At 44.0% G+C, this 24,152-nt stretch overlaps 1 protein-coding gene across 5 annotated transcripts in view; it reads right to left on the bottom strand.

Moving 5' to 3' along the window:
• Positions 1–24,152, bottom strand: part of LOC135222887 (coiled-coil domain-containing protein 77-like) — a 343,870-nt gene that overhangs the window by 96,940 nt on the left and 222,778 nt on the right. For all 5 annotated transcript variants that reach the window (XM_064261256.1, XM_064261254.1, XM_064261257.1 and 2 more), the window contains exon 9: positions 21,488–21,604. In XM_064261256.1, the coding sequence (XP_064117326.1) occupies positions 21,488–21,604 (117 nt within the window). The remainder of the gene's footprint in view (positions 1–21,487; positions 21,605–24,152) is intronic.

A 24,152-nucleotide genomic window follows, 5' to 3' on the forward strand; every position in this document is an offset into this window, starting at 1 on the left:
GATAAAGTTAATAAAACCCAGAGCCCTGCCTAAAAATAACGTGTGGTAACCATGTTGGAAGAAAGGCTATGCTCCGCCAGTGGCGGAGGCACAAGAATCAACCAACTAGGAGTGGTTGGTAATGGAAACCACAACGGATAATGGCGGGGGATGGTTGATTAACATAAATATATTATATACACAATTCATTGTAAAATATCTTAAATTGGGTATATATCCTTAACATAGTATAGTAACAACATAAAAAACCAACTTCTCTCCACCCGTCTACTAGAAGTGCGTAGGTAAGGGTAAGCTCCCTTCCGGTAGCGGGGGAGAGATATAAGGATATAGTAGGCAAGCAATCGACCCATCCTAGCACCCACCCTGCCCGCTAGCGGAGCCATATCCTATAACCCAAAGGGGCCCCGGCTGCGACGGAAGGCTCCTTTCATATCGGTAAGAGAGGTGGCTGATAATGGGTAGGGGGGGGAAGGAGGTCCCGTGAAACGCGGCGGGAGCGAGGAAAAAGGGGGAAGGGATGGCCTACTCCTCCCCCACCTCACCAACTACACCCGTATGGAGACCCGGTACCTCATAGTGGTCGCCCTATACCCCCTGCTGGCGGAACCCCCGCACCTCCGGAATGTGAGAGGAAGGCTATGAGGTTGTTATGACAACCAAGGGGTCCCCCAGCTCCTCCCTACATCAGAGAGGGAGGGAAGGGGCAGGGTAAGGTGCTATGGAACACGTGACCACCGTGGCCTAAGCCGCGATCAACACAACCGTGGTAGGGGGCCACGTGAACCAAGCTGTACCAATACATGGAACAAGCACCTAGGCTAGCCTAACACCCTAAATAATAATAATAAAATACATCGAAAGGTGGAAGAGAAACTTTTAGTAAAAGAGAAAGAAGCCCAGGAGGAGGCAAACTATTCCAAGAAACAGGAGCCTACTCGGAGACCAGCGATATCCGATTTGTTAGAGCAAGAGCCGGGATGCTGGGCCAGAATAAAAATAATAATAGCCCTAAATACCAAGCTAAGAGAATGGTAAGAGGGCTAAACTAGCTAAAACTTATGATGTAAAACAATGAACGTGATAAGGTAAGCCCATAAGTATAAGAAGTACCCGTATGGAAGGACGGGAATTCTTACGAGGCAGCATGGCCGCCACGAGACAACCGGGGAACCGTATATGACCTATAAAAATGGAAAATACTGGTACCCGGAAGAAAAAAAAACTGTGATAAAATACTTACTTTATGAGTTACTTAACTTAGCCGTGGCAATTGCTGGAGCGTTCCATCGTAGAATACGAGATAAAAAATCCTGAGAAATATAGCACAAGTAAAATCTGCGTTCTAGACGCTGGTGCTAAAAATTAAGGATGACCGCTAGGGGCGCTGCTGTCCGTGGCGTCCTCTAGTAGTTAGTAGTAGAGGCTGCATCGCCCAGTTGGTATCGGCTCTCTTCTTAGGGGGATTCTGATAGGGAAGTTCTAATTGATGTTTGTCTCGTGGTAGTGTTCCACACTCGCCCCTATATCATACCGACAACTTTTCGTTTTTAAGAGTGAGCGAGTCAGTCTTACTGACATTTTCTTAATTTTGTTTTTTCTCTGGTAACTTTAGGATAATATTACCTAGAAAGATGATATTAAGGATTACTTTCATAGGCCGACACGAGCTGAGCCCAGAAATGTTAATTTCTCTGTTTTTTCTGGGATGTTCCTAAGGGCTTTACGTAAAAAAAAACTTTTTTTATGTCCGCGCATTACGAATTCATGCATCATTTTACAATAATATTTTCTCTGTGTTGCTCTGATCGTTTTACAATTTGTTATATACCAAATTGATAGCAATTTAGTGTACAATACAACGAAAAAAAATGAACTCATTAGCTTTAACCGTTTTGCTAACAGCACGATTTGTATACAATTATATATGAAATTTTTTTTTGCGCTGTCATATATTCCAATATTTATATATGATAATCACAATGACAAAAAAAGGAGCCAAAAATGAACTCTTAGTCTTGAAAACTAAAGAGTGCTGTGATTTTTTGAAAAAAACTTTTTTTCTGCTTCGGCGCTCACTCCCGAATCCTGCCAGCATATGGGAGACGATTTCTGAAATACTGTTTAGGCGTTTAAGGGTTAATATTTTTTGAAATTTAAACAAACTGGTTAAATGGCCATAAGACATGAGCAACACCTTCGTTATCACGTGAACAAAGCATTTTTTCGAAATATGTTATTGTTATAATACAATTAAGTTTGTTCATACTTACCTGGCAGATATATATATAGCTGTATTTCTGACGTCCGACAGAATTTCAAAACTCGCGGCACACGTAGTGGGCGGCCAGGTGGTAGTACCCATTCCCGCCGCTGGGAGGCGGATATCAGGAACCATTCCCATTTTCTGTTCATATTTATTCATGACCCTTGTCTCCTGAGGGGAGGAGGGTGGGCACTCTAATTATATATATCTGCCAGGTAAGTATGAACAAACTTAATTGTATTATAACAATAACATTTTGTTCATGAAACTTACCTGTCAGATATATATATAGCTGAATCCCACCTTCGGATGGTGGGTAGAGACAGAATAGGATTTTTAGGAAACTTAAATTAAGTAAAAGATTTACTTCTTGGTTCCTTACCTGATAGCAAAGTAGACTTTGTGATTACTGTCACTTAAGCCTGCTTCTGCTTTCATCAGAGTTGCCAGCCAGGTTTGGACCTGTAGCTGGTGCACTCTGGATGCTCTGTCAACGGGGACGTGACCGCAAGTGTGACAAGACCCATCTAGCCAAACATATGGCAGTAAACACAGCAAACCGACACCCACCTGACCAACAATAACCAAAAACCCCTGACATTAAAACTAAGGAATGGGAGATTTCCACAGAAGATCACCATCAACCAAAAACACAATAAAAAACTAACCTAAAAAACTAAGCTAAGGGATAGGGAGAGAGCTAACCTTCAGCCCCCAAAACTGTGTCTGCCGAAATGTAAGGCCCCAAAGAACTACAGTTCTCGTAAATCGTTCTCACATCCCGGAGGTAATGTGAGGCGAATACGGAATTGCTCCTCCAAAAGGTGCTATCAAGTATATCTTTGATAGACATTATTCCTTTGGAAGGCCAAGAGAAGTAGCTACGGCTCTGAACTTCGTGAGCTTTCACTTTAAAGAGGTCTCAAATCAGTCTTCTGGCAAGATGAATGAGCCTCTTTAATGACGTCCCTCAAGAAGAAACGCACAGCATTCTTCGACAACGGCAAATCTGGGGTCTCTTCACCGAACACCAGAGATTACCTGAGGGACCTCTTATCTCTTTAGTTCTATTAACATAGAACTTGAGAGCCCTGACAGGGCACAGGGCTCTCTCTCGGTTCTTGACCCACGAGACTCGACATTCCTTTGATTTCAAAGCTCTTCGGCCAAGGATTAGACGGGTTCTCGTTCTTAGCCAAGAAAGACGGGCTCAACGAGCAGGACAGCGTTGTCCCCCTTGAAGCCCACTAGGCTACTGAACGCTTGGATTTCACTAACTCTCTTCGCCGTCGCCAGAGAAGCTAGGAAAAGCGCTTCCTCGTCAAGTCCCTTAGAGAAGCTTCATGGAGAGGCTCAAAGGGACTTAGCATAAGATGTTTCAAAACCACATCGAGATTCCATGAGGGTGGTCTTGCTTGTGGAATCTTGGAGGTTTCGAACGACCTTAAGAGATCGTGTAGATCCTTATTGTCGGAGAGGTCCAGTCCTCTGTGGCGAAAAACGGCAGACAACATACTCCTATAACCTTTAATTGTAGGAACTGCAATTTTCTGCACATTTCTTAGATAGAGTAAGAAATCTGCTATCTGGTTCACAGAGGTCGTGGAAGAGGAAATTCCTTCCTTTTTGCACCATGCCCTGAAGGAGGCCCACTTAGACTGGTAGACAGCTCTGAAGCAGGCCTCATTCGAAGCAATTTAGGCGATGCTCTCGCAGCTGCCTTTGAAAAGCCTCTCGCTCTGGCCAACTTTTCGATAGTCTGAACGCAGTCAGAGCCAGAGCGGAGAGGTTTTGGTGAAACCTTTTGAAGTGAGGCTGTCTGAGTAGATCTCTCCTCCAGGGCAACGTTCTTGGGAAGTCCACAAGGAATGTCATGACCTCTGTGAACCACTCTTCTTGCTGGCCACATTCTGGGGCAATCAGAGTCAACCTTGTCCCTTCTGAAGCTGCGAACTTCCTCATGACCTCCCCCATGATCTTGAATGGGGAAAGGCGTAAAGATCCAGGAGTCTGTCCAGTTCCAGAGCAACGCATCCACTGCAATTGCCCCTGGATCCAGAACCGGGGAGCAATACAGAGGAAGCCTCTTCGTCCTCGATGTAGCGAACAGGTCGACTAGAGGACGTCCCCACAATGTCCATAATTGTTGACAGACTTCCTGGTGCAAGGTCCATTCTGTTGGCAGAATCTGATTTCGTCGACTGAGAAGGTCCGCCCTGACCTTCTGAACCCCCCTGCCACGAATCTCGTCAGGATCTTGATGTGCCTTGCGTCTGACCCATAGCAGAACTTCCCTCGCAAGGAGAAAAAGGGATCTGGAGTGAGTTCCTCCCTGATTCTTTAGATATGCAAGGGCTGTGGTACGTCTGAGTTGACTTGAACGACCTTGCTTGACAGTTTGTCTTCGAAGAACTGCAGCGACAGGAATATCGCTGCCAGTTCCTTTACATTGATGTGCCAGGCTACCTGTTCCCCATCTCCAGGAGCCTGACAAACCTTCCTCCCCCCTAATGTTGCTCCCCAACCGGAAATGGAAGCGTCTGAGAACAACACTAGGTCGGGGCTCAGAAGATTTAGGGAGAAGCCCTCTCGCAACTTCTGAGGGTCGAGCCACCATCTTAATTGCCGGCCTTTTACTTTGTTTGAGATCCTTAGGATCGCATTCAGGTCCTCCTTCGACTTCCATTCTTCCGCAAGGAAAAAATTGAAGAGGCCTGAGGTGCAGTCTTCCCAGCGAGACAAACTTTTCTAGCGAGGAAATGGTGCCCAGCAGACTCATCCACTCCCTCGCCGAACAAGCTTCTCTCTCTAGGAAGGCTGCGACTTTCTCTAAACCCAGCCGCTGACGTTCCTGGGATGGAAACGCCCGAAAAGCCACTGAATCCATCTGAATCCCCAGGGGGGGGACACAACGATGGATTGTGTCGGGGTCAGATGCGACTTTTCGGAGTTGACCAAAAGACCCAGAGACTTTGCTAGGGCTAACGTTAACTGAAGGTCCTTCAGACATTTCTGCCTCGACGATGCTCTGATCAGCCAATTGTCGAGGTAGAGGGATATCCTGATCCCTGACGAATGGAGCCACTTCGCTACATTCCTCATTATCATTGTGAAAACCATCGGGGCCGTGCTGAGACCGAAACAAAGGGCTCTGAATTGCCAAACCCTGTTGTCTAAGACGAATCTCAGGTACTTCCTTGAAAGAGGGTGGACGGGGACGTGAAAGTATGCGTCCTGCAGGTCCAGAGACACCATCCAGTCGCCAGGTCTCAAGGGCTCCTAGCACCGACTGAGGCGTCTCCATTTTGAACTTGATCTTTTCCACAAAAAGATTGAGCCTGCTCACATCCAGGACTGGGCGCCAACCGACGACTGCTTCGGCACCAGGAAAATCCTGTTGTAGAAGCCCGGTGACCCCAGGTCCAAGACTTGTTCCACCGCTCTTTTTTTTTTCGACCATCTGGTCTAACAGATCGAAAAGAATACTTTCTTCTCTCCCTGATAAGATGGAGAGAGGTCTCTGGGAGTTGATGTTAAAGGAGGAGGATGTAAAAAGGGGATCTTGTACCCCTGCTTCTACGATCTTGAGAGTCCAAGGATCCGCCCCTCTCTGCCTCCATGCCTCCGCAAAGAACTTCAGCCTGGCCCCGACTGGCGTCTGAAGGACAAGATCTTCATTTGGTGGATTTGGTTTTAAATGAAGCTCTTCCTCTCGAAAAAAACCTCTCCCTCGAGGAGCTGCTCTCGAGGGGGGTGCCCCGCGAAAGGGTTTGACTTTCTTTGGGGGTTTACTGAATGAAGATGTGGAAGGAACTGCCTGGGCCGTCTTTGAAGACTGTACCAAGAGGTCCTGGGTCGCCTTCTCCTGCAAACTCGTTGCCAGATCCTTTACCATAGCCTGGGGGAAGAGATGGTCCGAAAGAGGCGCAAAGAGCAATTCCGCTTTCTGAGCGGGAGAAACCGACTTCGCGGTAAAATTGCATAAGAGAGCTCTTTTCTTTAGGAAAGCCGTTCCAAAATGAGAAACTAGCTCCTCCGAACCATCCCTGACGGCCTTGTCCATACATGACAACACGCTGGACAGCTCCCCCAGACTGAGAGAATCAGGACTTCTAGACTGAAGATCTAAAACTCCCAAGCACCAGTCTAAGAAATTTAAGACATTCAAAGTGCAAAGCAGTCCCTTCAAGTGGTGGTCCGTCTCCACAGGAGTCCAGGACACCTTAGCAGACGATAAGAGGGACCTCCTCTGAGCGTCCACTAAATAAACTGGAGAAGTCCCCAAGAGCGGACGAAGGAACCTTTACTCCCACGTCCTCCTTGGTTTCATACCAAATTCCTCCTTTCCGGAGAGTCTAGAGGGAGGAAGGGCGCAAAGTGGTCTTGCCCTGGTCCTTCCTTCGAGACATGAAATCTTGAAGCTTCTTGAAAAAGCCCTCTTGGTCGAAAGCGAAGTCTTCATTTCGACGAACTCAGGGGTCTTAACGGACTTGGAAGACGAAAGTTGAGAGGGAGGAGACCTAGGGGCTGCCGGCTGGAACTTATCCCCGAAGGATGAACGTAACAGCCTGACAAGAACCTTATAGTCCGAGACAGCTGAAGCTACAGGAGGTTCTTCTTCGACTGAACTCCCTGGACTACTAAGTTCCCCTTCCTCCCTAAGAGGAACTGGAGAACGTCCATCTGGAGAGGGCGTACGTCCAGCAGTCTCAGGCCTGAACAAAGACTTCCGTTGATTGGAAGTACCTGCTTCAGGTACGGAATCGCCCTTACGACGATCCTTAGAAGGACAGACATCCTGCGAACGTAGCGCGTCCTTTGAAGCAACGGGAATGTCTTAGCAGACACGTCCCTATGAGAGGAAGCGCGAGCTTCCTGACGAGAGGCGCCAAAAGCGTCCTGCTTATCCAAGCCAGCGTCCTGCTGAGCGTCCTCAAAAGCGTCCTGCCTTGTTCGAAAAGCGTCCTGCTTTCGAACGCGAGCGTCCTCCGAGCGTCCTCAAAAAGCGTCTGCTTCGAACGCCGAGCGTCCTCAAAAAGCGCCCCTGCCGAGAGCGCAAAGCGTCCTGCTTTGAACGCTGAGCGTCCTGGCGAGCGTCCTCTACAGCGAGAGCGAAAGATCTACTCGGAGAACGAGAACGGTGACGATCCGGAGGTGGAGAGAGAGACGAACGAGACGAGAGAGAATGAGACTGCTTCGTCCTCTTGACGGGCAGCCTAACGTTTCCTTTCTCGCTTAGGCTCGACTGTTCTTGCTGGGACGAGGTCCCTCTGAGCCATAAGAGACGTAAATCTTGGGTCCTGAAGGGACACAAGGATATCCTTCGTAGGTGACGAAGGAGCAGAAGAAGGGCAGGACTGACCCTGCGAGAAGGCGAGGGGACGCCTCCTTCCTTCTAGCAGGTACAGCTACCTGCCTCTCAGGTGAACACGCCTGTGTGCGGAAACCAAACGTCCTTGTCGGTAGAAAACTCTACCTCTCTTCTGAGGGGAGGCGTCATACGCGTCCTCTGACGAAAGTGGTGACATAGGACGTGAAGCGTCCTCAAAGCGAAAAGTCCTTTTCAACGGACGCGAGTCTCTCCGAGCGCTCCACCCCTTGCGCGGGGAGGATGCTTCGGAGGACGAAAAGAAAACAATCCTTCAGGACACGCGCTCGTGGGCGCTCCTTGGCAGCCTGGGGACTTAGCAACAAAGGCCTGCCGAAGGGACGCCAGATCGGTGGGGAGCCCCGTACCCCCCTCTTGCGGCTTTCGACATACCCACTCCCTGAGTCCTGGGAGTCCGATAGAGGTCTAGGCCTAGAGGCATTATGGGCCGATCTGACGCCCCCTCCACAACACTCGGGGCACTATCACAAACTTTCACAGGGCCAGTTTCTAAGGCCAACACTTTCGATTCAAAGAGCGCGAAATAGACTCAAGAATCAGAGAAAGGGTGTTACCTTCTCCAGACACAGCACTGGGGCCCGAAGGCAACAAAACAGGATTAGGTTGAGCAAAATCTACCGGTGTTAGAGGAGGAGAAATGTTACATTCCTTACCTTTCGTAGAACTGCTCTTGGAGGAAGACCTCCTGACTCTATCGCGCTCCAATTTACGTCGATAGGTCTCATACATCTTCCATTTATCATCAGACAAATCCTTGCATTCATTGCACCGATCATCAACCAAGCAAACATGACCCCTGCATTCCATACAAACTGTGTGAGGATCAACTGAAGGTTTAAGAAGCCTCACCTTACATTCACTCCTCACACACACTCTGAAACTTCCAGTACTTGATCCCGACATCATGTACACAGAAAAGCCAATCCAAAATCAAAAACCAATCCACTATTACGCGTGCCAATCCAACAATCCAGAAGTCGATACCAAAAGTCAATCCAGATAATTTAAAGCGAGATAAATCAAAAATCCTAGACGGAGGTACTGTAAACAGTTGTTTCCAGCACCGGCGACAGAAAAAATATGAACAGAAAATGGGAATGGTTCCTGATATCCGCCTCCCAGCGGCGGGAATGGGTACTACCACCTGGCCGCCCACTACGTGTGCCGCGAGTTTTGAAATTCTGTCGGACGTCAGAAATACAGCTATATATATATCTGACAGGTAAGTTTCATGAACAAAATTAAAATTGATAGGATATTGGAGTCCCCCCCCCCAACACAGTGAGGTAGAGCTGACGTTTAGCTCCTAAAGACTATTGTAATTTGTTTCTTTATTCGCCTGATTTATTAATTAGTTTGATTTTATATCACCTACTCTCGTACGTCTGGCAGCAACAATGGCTTGTTTCTTGGTGAGTGCATGGTAGGAGAGAAGAGTCAGTGTGTTCCAAACTTTCAAAGGGGAAGGAGTGCCGCTTTTTACTCTGAGCCTTTTTTTCGCTATGTGTAGTGTTTTTTCCAGTTTTTTACATCCAGTAACTCTAAATACAATCTATATACTTTAGTGTGTGTACTAGAGTGAAAGTGAGACAAAATGCTGAAACGGAGACCTGCAACTGAGGCCCGTTTGGCAAATTTTGTTAAAAAGAGAGAGAGGGTCGAAGATTCGAGTCGCAACAGTGATGATGGTGATGTGTCAGTGACGCAACTGTCCCCACCATTGTTGGCAGATGTCTCCAGCGATGTCCCACCACCATCAGCGCCATCACCACCCTTACCAACAAATAACACAATGGTGTGTTTTGACAGTTTAGAGCCCCACCCCATTGCCTCGACGTTGTCTGCTGCACAATCAGCTGAGGTACTTTCACCTTCACAAATACGCTCACGGGTTGATGAAAGCAATAAAGGACAATGAAAAGGGAGTACATGATGACAAGTTCATTATATCTAGACCTCAGTTAGAGAAAATAGCATTGAGTATTAGATGCAAGGTAGGCAATTGTAGGGGTAAAATTCAGGTTGATGTCGCTAGTTTCTCTAACTAAGCTCTAGATATAATGAACCTGTCATCATATACTCCCTTTTCATCATCCTTTATTGCTTTAATCAAATGTGAACGTATTTGAGAAGGTGAAAGTACCTCAGCTGACTGTGCAGCAGACGATGTTGAGGCACTGGGAGCAAGGCTCTCAGCTATCAAAACAGAGCCTTGTGTTATTGTTGTTGGTAGTGATGGTGATGGCGGTGCTGGTGGTGGTGGTGGGACAGCGCTGGAGACATCTGCCAACAATGGTGGTGACAATTGCGTTGCTGACACGTGACCAACTTCACTGTTGCTACTCGAACCTTCAACCCTCTGTCTTTTTTCAGCAAAATTTGCTAAATGGGCATCAGTTGCACGTCTCCGTTTCGGCATTTTGTCTAACTTTCACTCTAGTACACACACTAGTACATATTTAGAGTTACTGGATGTAAAAAAAAAAAAAAAACAGCAAAAAAAACTGCTCAGAGTAAAAAGCATCACTCCTTCCCTTTGAAAGTTCTCAGACCATGAACTCACCAAGTAATAAGCCATTTTGCCCCAGACACATGAGAGTAGGTGATATAAAAATCAAAATAATTAATAAACTAGGTGAATAAAGGAAAAAATTACAATACTCTCATTAGGAGCCCTCGCCTTGAGTGAATAATACCCCTTTTTAGGGGGGGGGGGGGGACTTGGAGCCAGAAACCAAGCAAAAAAACACCAAGAACTATCAGAAAGAAGGAAAGGCAGTCTGAACTAAGCGCTAGCAAATATGAAACCTTTATTTGTAACATAATTTGCTCTAGGATTAAAAAAAAAAAAAAAAAAAAAAAAAAAAAAAAAAAAAAAAAAGCTTGTTGACCTTTGCAGCCGTTTTTCTCAGTTTTCCCTTTTTTGCACTTTAAACACTAACTACTTTTTAACTTGTAGGCCAATTTTAAAGTTAAATATACCATTGGAAAGAGGAAAGAAAGATGAATATTTTGTTGGGGCTAGATTTTTTCTTAGGCTGACGAGGAACCCGTGATAACCAAATTAACAAAATATTTGGGGAAAATCCCCCCTAGCCCCATCCAAAAGAAAAAATGGAAAAACTGTTCCTAACATTTTTTTCCCATTATAATATACTTTCTGTGTATGAAGCCACATGGCAATAGCTCTAAAAATGGAGTTAAATTTTTAATCTTTAAAATTTTTTCTATTTTCTTAATAAAATCTGAAATAATCATCCAATCACTTAATTTTTTTCTGGAACATCACCTTATATATGTGTATAACATATGTATATTTCATAAAAATCAGAGTATTATTTTTATATAAGAATGCTGCCCCCTTAACTTCAGAAGCTGTCAATTATTATCCTTAATATTTTTTTGGTTAATATGCCAAGTCTCCCCTGAGCAAAATTCCAAAAATATTTAATAGTGTAAGTTTTTTTTATAAAGCATTCGAAGTTCACACTAAAAAATGCATTTCTACTAGTGAAAGATTTTCATTTACAGAAACAAATAAATTTTTTGTTTCATTGCATAACTCAAGTGTTTATAATCACTGGTCTGTTAGAACATAAAAAGGGATTTTGACGAAGGAAAAATCTATTTCTGGGCAACGACCTGTGTTGCCCTGTGAAATCCCACCCTGTAGTTAGATTGTCCTCACCCAGCTTACCCCAAGCTTGGAGGCTATCTTCAGGAATGACGTCACAGGCGTCGGAGACGCTCACGGTAGTAGTAGAGGGTACCGGGAGCTGTAGCACGGCTCCTCCATAGTTGGGGGTTTTGTCGAAGGAAGGAACTAAATGGCAAGGGACCTCTGGTAGTGATTCCACTCGCTCCTTTAACTATACCGACATCTCTATTAAGGGTGAGCGAGCCATTTATCTTGGCATTATATTGTTTCTTTTTTCTCTAGGATGAATAGCAATATTTATACCTAAGAAATAGTATCAAAGGAACCATTTCACAGGGCGACACAGGTCGTTGCCCAGAAATAGATTTTTCCTTCGTCAAAATCCCTTTTCTGGGCTTAGCCTGTGTCGCCCTGTGAAATAGTACCAGAGAAATGCTAAAAACACCAAGCTTGAGGGACAGCACAGATATACAAGAAGGTAAAAACAAACACCTAATAGTATAATGATCAACTTAAAAATACAGTCTTACAAATATCGGTTAAGGAACCCTTAACCCTCTTACGCCAACTGGACGTATTTTACGTCGACATTTTTTGTCTCCCGTGTGCCGACTGGACGTATTTTACGTCGACTTACAAAAGTTTTTTTTTTAAATTCGCGGAAAAATACTTATAGGCCTACCAGCCTAAAACGTTTGAATCACGTGCCTTGGGGGATGCTGGGAGTTTATGGATCAAGGTGTTGTTTTGTTTACAATCGTTACGCAGGCGCGCAAGCGCGAATTTCTTTCTTGCCGCACTAAAAAGTATCTGTGACACATCTCAGAAATTATTTTGTCACTTTGACATAATTTTTGTACCATTGTAAATTAGCCGTTACATGAAGTATTATATATGAAAATGTGCGCATTTTTATGTAGAATACAACAATAAAATACTCATGATTGTAGCTTTTATCAGTTTTGAGATATTTTCATATAAATAAAGATAATTGCCAAAATTTCAACCTTTGGTCAACTTTGACTCTACCGAAATGGTCGAAAAACGCAATTGTAAGCTAAAACTCTTATATTTTAGTAATATTCAATCAATTACCTTAATTTTGCAACTAATTGGAAGTCTCTAGCACAATATTTCGATTTATGGTGAATTTATGAAAAAACTTTTTCCTTACGTCCGCGCGGTAACTCTTCCGAAAAAAATCATACATGCGATTGTGGTAATGTTTGCATAATTTTAAAATTAGCCGTTATATAAAGTTTTATATATGGAAATGTGCGCAATTTCATGCACAATACAACTAAAAATAACCCATGGTTGTAGCTTTTATCAGTTTTGAGATATTTTCATATAAATAACGATAATTGCCAAAATTTCAACCTTCGGTCAACTTTGACTCTACTGAAATGGTCGAAAAACGCAATTGTAAGCTAAAACGCTTATATTCTAGTAATATGCAAGCATTTACCTTCATTTTGAAACAAATTGGAAGTCTCTAGCACAATATTTCGATTTATGGTGAATTTCTGAAAAAAATAACATTTTCTTTACATCCTCGCGGTAACTCTTCCGAAAAAATCATACGTGCGATTGTGGTAATGTTTGCACCATTTTAAATTAGCCGTTACATAAAGTTTTATATATGAAAATGTGCGCAATTTCATGTAGAATACAACAAAAAATAATTGAAGGTTGTAGCTTTTCTCATTTTTGAAATATTTGCATATAAATCACGATAAATAGAAAAAAACCACGTTCGGTCAACTTTGACTCTACCAAAATGGTCGAAAAACGCAATTGTAAGCTAAAACTCTTACAGTGTAGCAATATTCAGTCATTTATCTTCATCTTGAAACAAATTCGAAGTCTCTAGCAAAATATTTGGATTTATGGTGAATTTTAAAAAAAATCTTTCCTTCCCTCCGCGCGCGGATTCTCCACCACAAATCTCCGAAATGCGTACGTCCCATTCTCGGAATATTTGCTCCGTTTCATATTAGGCATTTTATAGAGTTTTATATATGAAAATGTGCGCAATTTCATGTAGAATAAAACGAAAAATATTTGAAGGTTGTAGCTTTTCTAATTTCCAAAATAATTGCATATAAAAAAAATATATATATAAAAAATTCGACATTCGGTCAACTTTAACTCGTCAGATATGGTCAAAAACTGCAATTGTAAGCTAATACTCTTACAGTATAGTAATATTCAATCATTTGTCTTCATTTTGAAAGAAATTGGAAGTCTCTAGGACAATATTTAGATTTATGGGTGAATTTTGAAAAAAATAGTTGTTTACCTCCGCACGTACGAATTCATACATTATTTTGTGATAATATTTTCTCTGTGTTGCTTTTATCGTTTTACAATGTGTTATATACCAAAATGATCGCAATTTAGTGTACATTACAACGAAAAAAAAGTAACTTGTTACCTTTAACCGTTTTGCGCACAGCGCGATTTGAATACAATTATATAGGAAATTTCGTTTTTGCGCTATCATATATCGCATTATTTATATATGATAATGATAATTTTTTTCATTTCTGATGGTTGCATACTAAACTTCAGCCAATGACAAAAAAAGGAGCCAAAAATGAACTCTTAATCTTGAAAACTAAGTGCGCTGTGATTTTTTGAAAAAAATATTTTTTCCGCTTCTGCGCTCACTCTGAAACACCTCCGGCACACGGGAGACAATTTTTTTTTTACCGCTTCGGCGTAAGAGGGTTAATCATGGGTTAGCAACTAAAGATAAATAGCCTACAATCCAAAGACAAAAACATACAAAGCAGGCTTAAGACCAGATAAAAAGTTGACATATAAACAATAGAACTGAATCCAAAACTAGAATAATGAATGTAACAGCAACAATCAAGGTAACATATATACATCAGAGACGACTTAACTAAGTAAGGGTGCAATGGGGCAGGCAGAAGGGAAGGCTACAAGAAAGTTAGAAGAACTATATAGAGTCAGGAGAAACTGTGTTTCCAGCTGCCACTGCTGGGAATTTGAGGGCTTCTAAGGATTTTAAGTAGTGACATTTAAAAACTGTCGGAGATTTCCAGCCTGTATATTTCTCAAGATCGTCAAAATTCATATGTTGAAAGTAGTTAATCGAGGTGGCCACTGCCCTAACATCGTGGGCCCGGGGAAAGGACTCCGGGTTGGCCTGTTTAATGAAGTATAAGATTTGTTGTCTGATCCCTTTTAGGGAGATTGTACCACCCTCCTCTCTAATGAACAACGGACCTGAAGATTTTAGGGTTGTTCTACTTAAGTAAGCTCTCAATGAGTTAACTGGACAAAGAGAATTGTCTTGAGGTAGTGGTAGGATTTTCCACGAGGACCATCTGTCCTGTGGGTCTTCATTTTTGGCTAGAAAGTGGCGATCTGGGGATAGGAGAACTTCCCCAGAGGGGAGGAACTCAATGAGACCTGGTTCCCTTGATAAGGCTGACAGTTCAGATATCCTAGCTCCTGAGGCTAGACTTAGTAAAAATAAAGTTTTCCTCAGGAGAGATAGATAGTTACATGAATCGTTATTAATGTCCGAGGCCAGTTTGAGGACATCATTTAGAAACCAAGAGACTGATTTAGGTCTCTCTGATGGTCTCAGTCTAGCACAAGCTTTCGGGATGGAGGTAAAGTAAGAGTCCGTAAGATCTATACTAAAACCAAACTGGAAGATCTTTTTAAGAGCTGATTTGGCAGTAGTAATAGTGCTTGCTGCTAGACCTTTCTCAAACAATGTTCTAAAGAAAGTTATGGCTAGGTTCGTGGTCATGACTTGAGAGTTTGAATCCTTAAGGAACTTTGCTAGTTTCTTAACAGACGAGTCATACTGAAGCAGGGTAGATTCCCTTTTATCTGATTCCAAGAATGAAATATTCTGGGGGTCAATGTCTGCATTCCTCATGGCTGCGAACTTCAAGAAATCCATAAAGTTAGGGTTTTCTGAATTCTTGAGGAAGCGGACACAGTCTGAGTTTGCACTAACTGAGTTAGCTTGGGGTTGGGAATCCGTAGGGGCCGGAGTCTCAACTCTAGAAGTATAGGGAACCAATTGCTCTTGGGCCAGCTGGGGGCTATTAGAGCCACCCGGCCCTTGAATGTCCTGAGTTTGTTCAGTACTTTCAGAAGAAGGTTCACCGGAGGGAAGAGGTAAATCTTCTTCCAAGTGTTCCAATCGAGGATCATTGCGTCTGTAGCATATGCCAGAGGATCCAGGTTGGGTGCCACGTAACAAGGAAGTTTGTGGTTTGATTCCGTGGCAAAGAGGTCTACCTGAAGTCCCGGGACTTGTTGACTGATCCAATTGAACGAGTTCCTGTCCAGTGCCCACTCCGATTCCAACGGAACGGAGCGAGATAGAGCGTCTGCCACTACGTTCTTGACCCCTGCCAAGTGAGTGGCTGACAGGTGCCATTTGTTCTTGCTTGCCAGAGAGAAGATGGCTATCATGACATGGTTCAAGTGGCTTGACTTGGATCCGCCTCTGTTTATGCAGTGTACCACCACTGCACTGTCCAGAACTAGTTTGAAATGTGAGTTCTTGGGTGGCCGGAGCTGTTTCAGTGTGAGAAATACTACCATGGCTTCCAGTACATTGATATGTAGCTGGCGGAATGTTAAGGACCATGGCTTCCAGTACATTGATATGTAGCTGGCGGAATGTTAAGGACCAAGTCCCTTGAACTTTTTTGTACTGAGAGTATCCTCCCCAACCTGTTAGTGAGGCGTCCGTGTGGATCACTAATGACGGTGGGGGGAATTGTAGGGGAATTGCTTTTGATAAGTTCTTTACCTCCGTCCAGGGGCGGAGACATTTTCGTAAGATCGCCGGGATAGAAGCTAGTTTGTCCCGTGATCTGCAATTCGCTTTGGAACGCCATACTCTGTTTATATCCTTGAGTTTGGCTCTCAACAGAACGTCTGTGATTGAGGCAAACTGGAGTGAGCCCAGGATTCTCTCCTGGCACCTCCGGGATGTTTGTTGTTGTTTGAGAAATTGCTTTGTAGCTCTTGCTATTTCTTTCCTTTTCAACGACGGAATTGATAGTGTGTGTGACTGTAAGTCCCACTGAAGACCTAACCACTGGAATCGAGATTCCGGTGTTAGTCTGGACTTGGTTTTGTTTATTTGGAAACCTAGGTGTTCCAGATAGTTGATCACTTTGACCGTTGCTTCCATGCATTCTTTGGGATTCTTTGCCCAAATAAGCCAATCGTCCAGATAAGCCACTAGCATTATTCCCTGTTTCCTTAGCTCTTGTACCACTGCTTCCACCAATTTGGTAAATATCCTGGGGGCTATGTTGAGCCCGAATGGCATTACTTTGAAGGAATAGGACCTGTTTCCTAGTTTGAAGTCTAGGAATGGTCGGAAGTGTCTGGCTATGGGAACATGATAGTAGGCATCTGTAAGATCTATAGAGGTTGTGACGGCCCCACGGGGAAGTATGGTCCGTACCTGCGAAACGGTCAGCATCCTGAACTTGTCGCAATGAATGTATAAGTTCAGATGGGACAAGTCTAAGATGATCCTTCGGTTTTCCGAGTCTTTCTTTGACACGCTGAACAAGCGTCCTTGAAATTTTAAATTGTTGACTCTTGAAACTACTCCTTTGAGAAGGAGGTCTTGAGTATATTCAATCAATTCCGTTGTTGGTGTTTGATAGAATTTGTTGGTTGGAGGAGGGCCCTCTAGCCAACTCCAACCCAGGCCTTTGGTAACTATGCTTTGAGCCCAAGGGTTGAACCTCCACCGGTGACGGAAGAGGTACAGTCTCCCTCTTACCTTGGGACTCTCACTGTTGGCTTGCCGAGGGGCGACTGCCTCTCGCTCCCCGGAAGCCTCTACCCCTACTTGCAGCCCTGCCGGATCCCCTATGACGAGAGGTACCCCTAGCTCTGCTGCCTCTTGCGAACCTGTTGAAGGCCTGAAAGTTCTGTCCTTCGTAGGTGGGGTTGAAAGCTGGGGAGACTGCAAAAGACATAGAAGGTTGAGGCTGCTGAGACTGAGGAGCCAGGACTAGAAATTGTTGTTGGCTCTTGGAGGAGGAGTGCTGCTGTCCTTGAGGCACTTGTACTGCCTGGACCAGCGTCTGCTGAGGAGTCTGGAAGGGTAAGAACTTCCTTGGCTTCTTCTTAATCTCGGGTTCGAACCAGAGGATTCCTGCTTCCTCTTTGATACGAGACCCCACCTGACTTTGAGGCTCTGGTTAACTTTAGATGCCTCGTGCAAGACCTCCGCCACCACTGGGGCGGGGAAGAGGTCCGTCCCCCAAATTGAGGAAGCTATGAGCTTGTTAGGCTCATGACGGATGGTGTCTTCCGCCAGGACATGCTTCCTACAATTCCTCCTGGCGACTAAAAAGTCATAAAGGTCGCACTGCATGGTGTGCAGCAGACCTTTAGCCATGACTTTGAATAACGGCTCTCACTGGTATACCAGAGCTGTCATTTCAGCCATCGTCATGGAGGAGAGGGATCTTGCCAACCTGGTCCGGGCGTCGTACTCCGACTGGATGAGGAAGTCCGACAACCTAGGAAGTCTTTCGCTAAAGAGGGTGGTGGCGCAGTGGTGAAAGGACTCCTGAAAGCCGTGATGCGTGTGTTCTCGCATCCCCACTCTTCTAAGCTCCTCAGCAGAGTCTGTTGAGCCTGTTCCCTGGGAAGGATCACAGTCTCCTTGGGGACTTTGTCTTCCCTCATCATGGCTGCCTCCGTTAGGCGGACGTAGCCCATGAATGGGGGTTGAAGGTTACTGGGGTAGAACTCGAAGTCTTCCAACCTTCGAGTTCCAATGCCTTCAATGGTCAACATTCCGTTGACAAACGGAGCATGAGATGCAATCCTCCAGGGATTGGCAGCCTTAAAGTCCGGCAGTAGGCGAGAGTCCGGCATTGGTAGAGGAGATGCCGGTACTGCCTGGGGAGTCCCTGCAGCAATCGAGTTCTGGATCCCAGCGATAGCGTTCTCCTGAGCGGCCAGATGTTCCGCTAGGGATTGGATCGACTGGCCGGAGGTTTCAACAGTGCTTGTGAGCTGTGAGAGTACCGTGCCAACCTTGTTGTCAACCAAGGTTCCCACGATAACTCCCAAGATGTTGGCCGAGAAACTCTCGGGATCGAAGGGAGGCACCTGAGCCCGCTCCTTCTGAGACCTGTGTTTGGGGGACCTCGACGCTGATGAAGAGGCCGCCCTTGACCTGACCGTTCCGGGGTGGGGAGCCGGAGTACTAGTGTCAGTTAAAGGGGCTGACTTCCTGGGTATGGATTTCACCAGTTTGTCCATAGGGGACTTTACTTTGGGGATCACTGAAGTGGACTTAGGGCGTACCGCCTGTTGGTCTTCAGTGAAGCCCCGGAAGGAAGTAGAAGAGGAAGGATCAGGAGAAGGAGAAGAAGAGCTCAGGAAAGGGCCCTGAGATCCCAAAGAACCTGCCTCTACTGCACCCTTACCTGTGCCCATGGATTCTATCGCCATGGGCTCGACGTCAAGGTTCATTGCCGCAACGTCCTCCGTCACGTCCTCAGAGAAATCCCTGTCCGGAAGGGAGACCATCGCCTGGAGGTCCGCTATCAGCTGGAGCGGCAACTATTGGGTCGACCACTGATCCCTTCTTGGCACCAGGGAAGATGAGATCGGCCATTTCCTGGGCGAAGATGTAGGGGTGCCCTTTGGAGTTGCGTCCAAATCCTCCAACCCAGGCTTTGAGGGTCGAAAGTGCCCTCTTCTTCTCTTCAACGGAACCCTGTAAGAGAGGTCTAAAATTAGCAAAAGGGGGGACGTTAGGGTCGTGACTAGATTCATAGTACCTGAATATATGACAACATTGTAAAGTATAGTCAGTATCGTCAGTATCACCAGGTATCGAACGCTGACGGTGGTAAGAAAAAACTTACTACGATGGAGGCTTCGCCTACAAGCACGTAGCAGGTTTGGCATCCTTCATGGTGCCACACGAGGAAGTCCTCCACCCTCACTGCGCACCCTGCATGGGAGCGGCAGACTACGTGGCCGCATGGGTCCTGCAACACAGCAGTGCACCCAACCTCCTGGCAACACACGACCTGTAAGTCAAAGGATACATGAGTACCATTGACAACCTCCGGGGAGGTACAATGTAACTATCCGTGGGTGCCGGAGTAGACCCGACGGATAAGGATTCTACATATAAGTGACATGCAAAATTGACTGCCGGAGTAAGCCCGGAGGCCCACACACATGTACACGTAAAAAATCTTATATGTGTAAGGAGGCATAACAAAACATGAACTTATATATAAGGTAGAATATAGTGATCTGGGGGGGGGGGGGGGGGGGGGGGGGGGGGGGGGGGGGGGGGGGGGGGGGAGGGGGGGGGGGGGGGGGGGAGAGAGAGAAGGCCGCTGACTCCCTATTAAACCTCTCTTAGTTGCATGTGGTGAGAAGCTACTCCGTTGGGGCCGCAGTAGTAATTACCAAACAAGGGGGGCTCAGCTTTCAGGGCGAGAACCAAAGAGGGATAACATGAGGCAGAACCATAACCCCCCGGATCGTGAATAATTGTAAAATAACATAATATAATAAAAATAATAAATAAATCCCATAAAATAATTAATATATATAAATATAACAGTAAAAACATAAAATCAGAGGGTGTCCGTGTGATCTATCCCATGGGTGGATAGGCTCCCAGTGATTCCTTCCCCCCTGGCTGTCCGGTGGGTACGGAGTAGTACCGGCCGGAGCTGAAGCGGGGGGGGGTGGAAGGGTAGGGAGGGGGAGGTGGGGTAGGGGAACCTTCTAACCCTCCGCGGTCAATATAAGGCCGGAGAGGGGAGGGGGAGAAGGTCCCGAGCCCCGAGACACGTGACAAGTGAGAGAGCATCAGTGGAGGGAAAAACCTCCCCACTATCCCTATGAGTCACCCCCTCTCATGCAGACTCGGAAGCTAGCTATGAGCAGCGAGTCATCACCCGGTGGCGTGGGTGGGCAAAGTGTGGAGGGGGGGATGAAGGGGACGGGGGAGGAGACCCAACGACTAGGTGGCTCGTCGTGATCGACCAGCGACCCTCCCGACCAGGTGGTAAACATGTGGTGAGGAAGGCCCGTCGGAACAAAAGAAAGGTCGTAAAGACACCCCAAGTACTGATATTGAGAATCTTATATATATGAAAAATACGTATGATATCTAAAAGCTAGGCTAACACGGGAGAAAGGAAATAAAAACATGAAAAGAGAAAGGAGGTCCAAGGGTATAGGCTAATCGCCAATCCGTAGAATGGGGTATGATAGCCTAACCTAACTCCTAGGCCAATGTGAATGTATCGTAAAACAAAACATAGGGCTAGAAGTAGGACTAAAGGGAGAACATGCGTTCTAACTGAGTAACTCCTAACGAAACGGATGGCTAGGCTAGGCTAAGATCCGAAACGTGCGGTCGGAGAGAGGTCCCGTGAAGGCCGAGCTAATAAGTAGCTAACTGCATGACACAACATCAGAGGTTAATTATATCATAAAGTACTGCAAAAGGGGATTTCTAATGGTATGGGAGACCAAAAGAAAAAACCCCAGACCGCCATGCGGTCGGAGGAGCGGCCGGGGACGGTGACGCTCCCACTATAACTCCTTAAGGTAATAAAACAGGGAAATCAGCATAAAATGTGATCTGTAACCTTAAAGCAGTACTTAACTTAGAAGCAGTAGCTGAAGACATCTTGAAATATGGGAAAAAGACCTTGAAAGCGATCGCACAACACAAGAGAAAAAAACAACGTGTGTGGTGACGATGGCGGCTATCAAAGGAATGTCGTCACAGGCGTCGGAGACGCTCACGGTAGTAGTAGAGGGTACCGGGAGCTGTAGCACGGCTCCTCCGTAGTTGGGGGTTTTGTCGAAGGAAGGAGCTAAATGGCAAAGGACCTCTGGTAGTGATTCCACTCGCTCCTTTAACTATACCGACACCTCTATTAAGGGTGAGCGAGCCATTTATCTTGGCATTATATTGTTTCTTTTTTCTCTAGGATGAATAGCAATATTTATACCTAAGAAATAGTATCAAAGGAACCATTTCACAGGGCGACACAGGCTAAGCCCAGAAAAGGTAGTGTAAAGTTACATAAAATCAAAGATCATGGTGAGATAAATATTCAAGCAATGTTTGAATCTAAAGACTTACCTTTAGCATCTGTTCAGATGCCTCTTTCTGCTCTCGGAGTTTACACATTGTCTGCTCCTGTTTAAGACACTGTGATTCATACAAGGTACGTAATTCTTCAGATTTGGACAGCTCATTCTATCGAAAGAGAAGCAAATTTTTCAATAGGTATGAATATTATTTAAACAATAAATTTACACAAATACAAAATTAAAAACTAAATAACATTATGCAAAGACAAGATAAAACTGAAAGCAATATAAAAGAAGTAAAAGAATATGATAAAAATGAGAAAATAAGGCCATAAGAATCAATTTAAAGCAAGCTAAATCAAACGTAATAGGCATAAAAAATTCTACAAATAATCAGGAACACCTGGGCTTCAGACCAGCAAGAGGAAATTACATTATGTGCAGCATGCAAAACATACATAAATATCAAAACTTAGAAAAACACACAATAAACATAACAAGAACATATAAAAGTGACAGAAAATGGAAATTCAAGTGAAACAGTACATGTTAATAACAAATCAAATGATCAAACTTCAAAGTACATGGTCAACTTCAGGTATAAAAATGTATCTGAATCTATTTTCTTGACCTTTAGGCAGTTTGAAGTTAAAATGATAATGTAAGTGAAATTAAAATGATAATGTAAGTACTCTAAATATTTTCAATTATGATTCAAATTGGCTGATTACGTGAAATGATTGATGAGCATCAGAGTATAGTGCACATGCAAACATGGCTGCCTCATTAGAAAGAACCTCTCATTCAACTACAACTAACTGTAACTTCTACTATTTAAGAAGCTCAAGCTGCTGGGGTCTGGGGTAAGGAAGGTGCCTTATGTTATGAAGAATTTTGAACTACATGTGTATTCCCACAAAATAAAAAGGCTCTTGTTGTCCATTCACCTGAATGACCAATTCAGGATAGATGATGCTATTTTTAAATAATTTAAATTCTTAGAGCATCTTTTTTATTCAAGAAGCTGGAAGACCAAGAATTTCTGAATGTGCCATAGAACAGACTGCGCTTTGGTGTAAAAAATGAAAACAAAAAAAGAAATGTTCATACATATAAAATACAAATACTAGTAATAACTTCATATGGATCTAATTAGAAGTACAGTAGCACACTGAGATAACGGACTGTGGTATATCATACTTCTGGATATATCGGTGCAAAATGGAAATATCAATTACATATTTGGATCTACCGCCAAATATGTAAGTAATATTCACTATCAGTATCATATTATAAAAACAAACATAACGAATATGCATCTTTTCCATGGCTGTTCTAAAAACTTATGCTTTACTTCACTGTATCCAATAATATTGTATGTATTCTCATATCATTGTATTATAAAATTCAGACATAGTAATAAATGTTATAGTTTGGAAATCAGCTGAGAGCAATTAGAAGGTAAGTTTATTTCTCCGTATTAGACTCAATTCAGAGCGATTTTCTTGCTTCTAGTTAGTTTAAATGAATCTATAGATATGTACTCAATATAAGATAAGGTTATATTTTGTTATAAAAAATGTTTTTAAGTCAAAATATGACTTAAATAGGTTGCGTTGTGAAATAGGAAAGCAAAACCTTCCACTTTTTAGCATCCCACACTGAACATTTGTCACATGTTTTGTCAATTGAACACTCCTGTCCCTTACACTCTATACACAAGGTGTGTGAATCATAATTCTCTTTAGTAAGTCTAGTATTGCAGCCTTTGCTACAAAACCTTATGCTAGTAGCACAAGAGTCGGATATCTTAAAAAGTCCAAATAATGAAAACTAATATTCTCTATTAGAGAAATAGAAAAAACAATAAAGCTATGGGTACCTATACTTTACCAAAGGACTTCCCAAAGGCAATGTGTCAAAATTCAAAATCCAAGCAGACTGCTCACAATGAACTTCAGTCAAGAACTGACAGGAAGCAATTGAACTCCTTGCTGAAGTTGTTCCTCTCTTACCCTGAAAGTGGGTGGGGCTAGTTACCTATACCAATACTAGCGCTACCGTGACTTTCAAAATTTTTAAGCTGCCAGCAAGTGAAATGGTAAGCAATGTAATTACTTGGTAAATTACATAAATAAAAATCTGTATTCAAGAGCAGGAGACTGCTTCATTTTGTCTTGAACAGTAGCCTTGCTGGCAAGGCCTTTGCAATCTGGCATTAAGAAACTATGGATTCCAGTATATATATTATCAATATTGACTGTTTTTAAGTGATGATGTAATTTCACAAAGTCAGAATCATGAAAATATTTGAATAAATGGAAAATATGATAGAGACCCCTCATTCTGTTACTGCTAGAATTCTTAATAATAGCAATTTACCAATCCTTACTAAAAGCATATTCATCTGATGCTTCATATAAGTGACTCACTAATGTTTTTATAGTACTAGTATTATGTCATTGATATTTACCCTATAGTATTCTTTTCCAAATGATAAGTCAAATGTATACAGAAAATATGTTTGATAAATTTGTAAAGTAACTAAGTCTACGGGCATAACCAGCTATGTTTCAGGAAATGACTTCTCTCCCCCACCCCCTGCAGAGGGGAGGGGGGGTAGGATGAAACCCCATTATTACCATCTTAGGGGTCCCCACTATAACCCTGCCAAGTTTCATACCCATCAGACCAGCCGTTTGGCCATGACTGAA

Source organism: Macrobrachium nipponense, chromosome 8, assembly GCF_015104395.2.
Source record: "Macrobrachium nipponense isolate FS-2020 chromosome 8, ASM1510439v2, whole genome shotgun sequence".
In the NCBI taxonomy this organism is placed as follows: Eukaryota; Metazoa; Arthropoda; class Malacostraca; order Decapoda; family Palaemonidae; genus Macrobrachium; species Macrobrachium nipponense.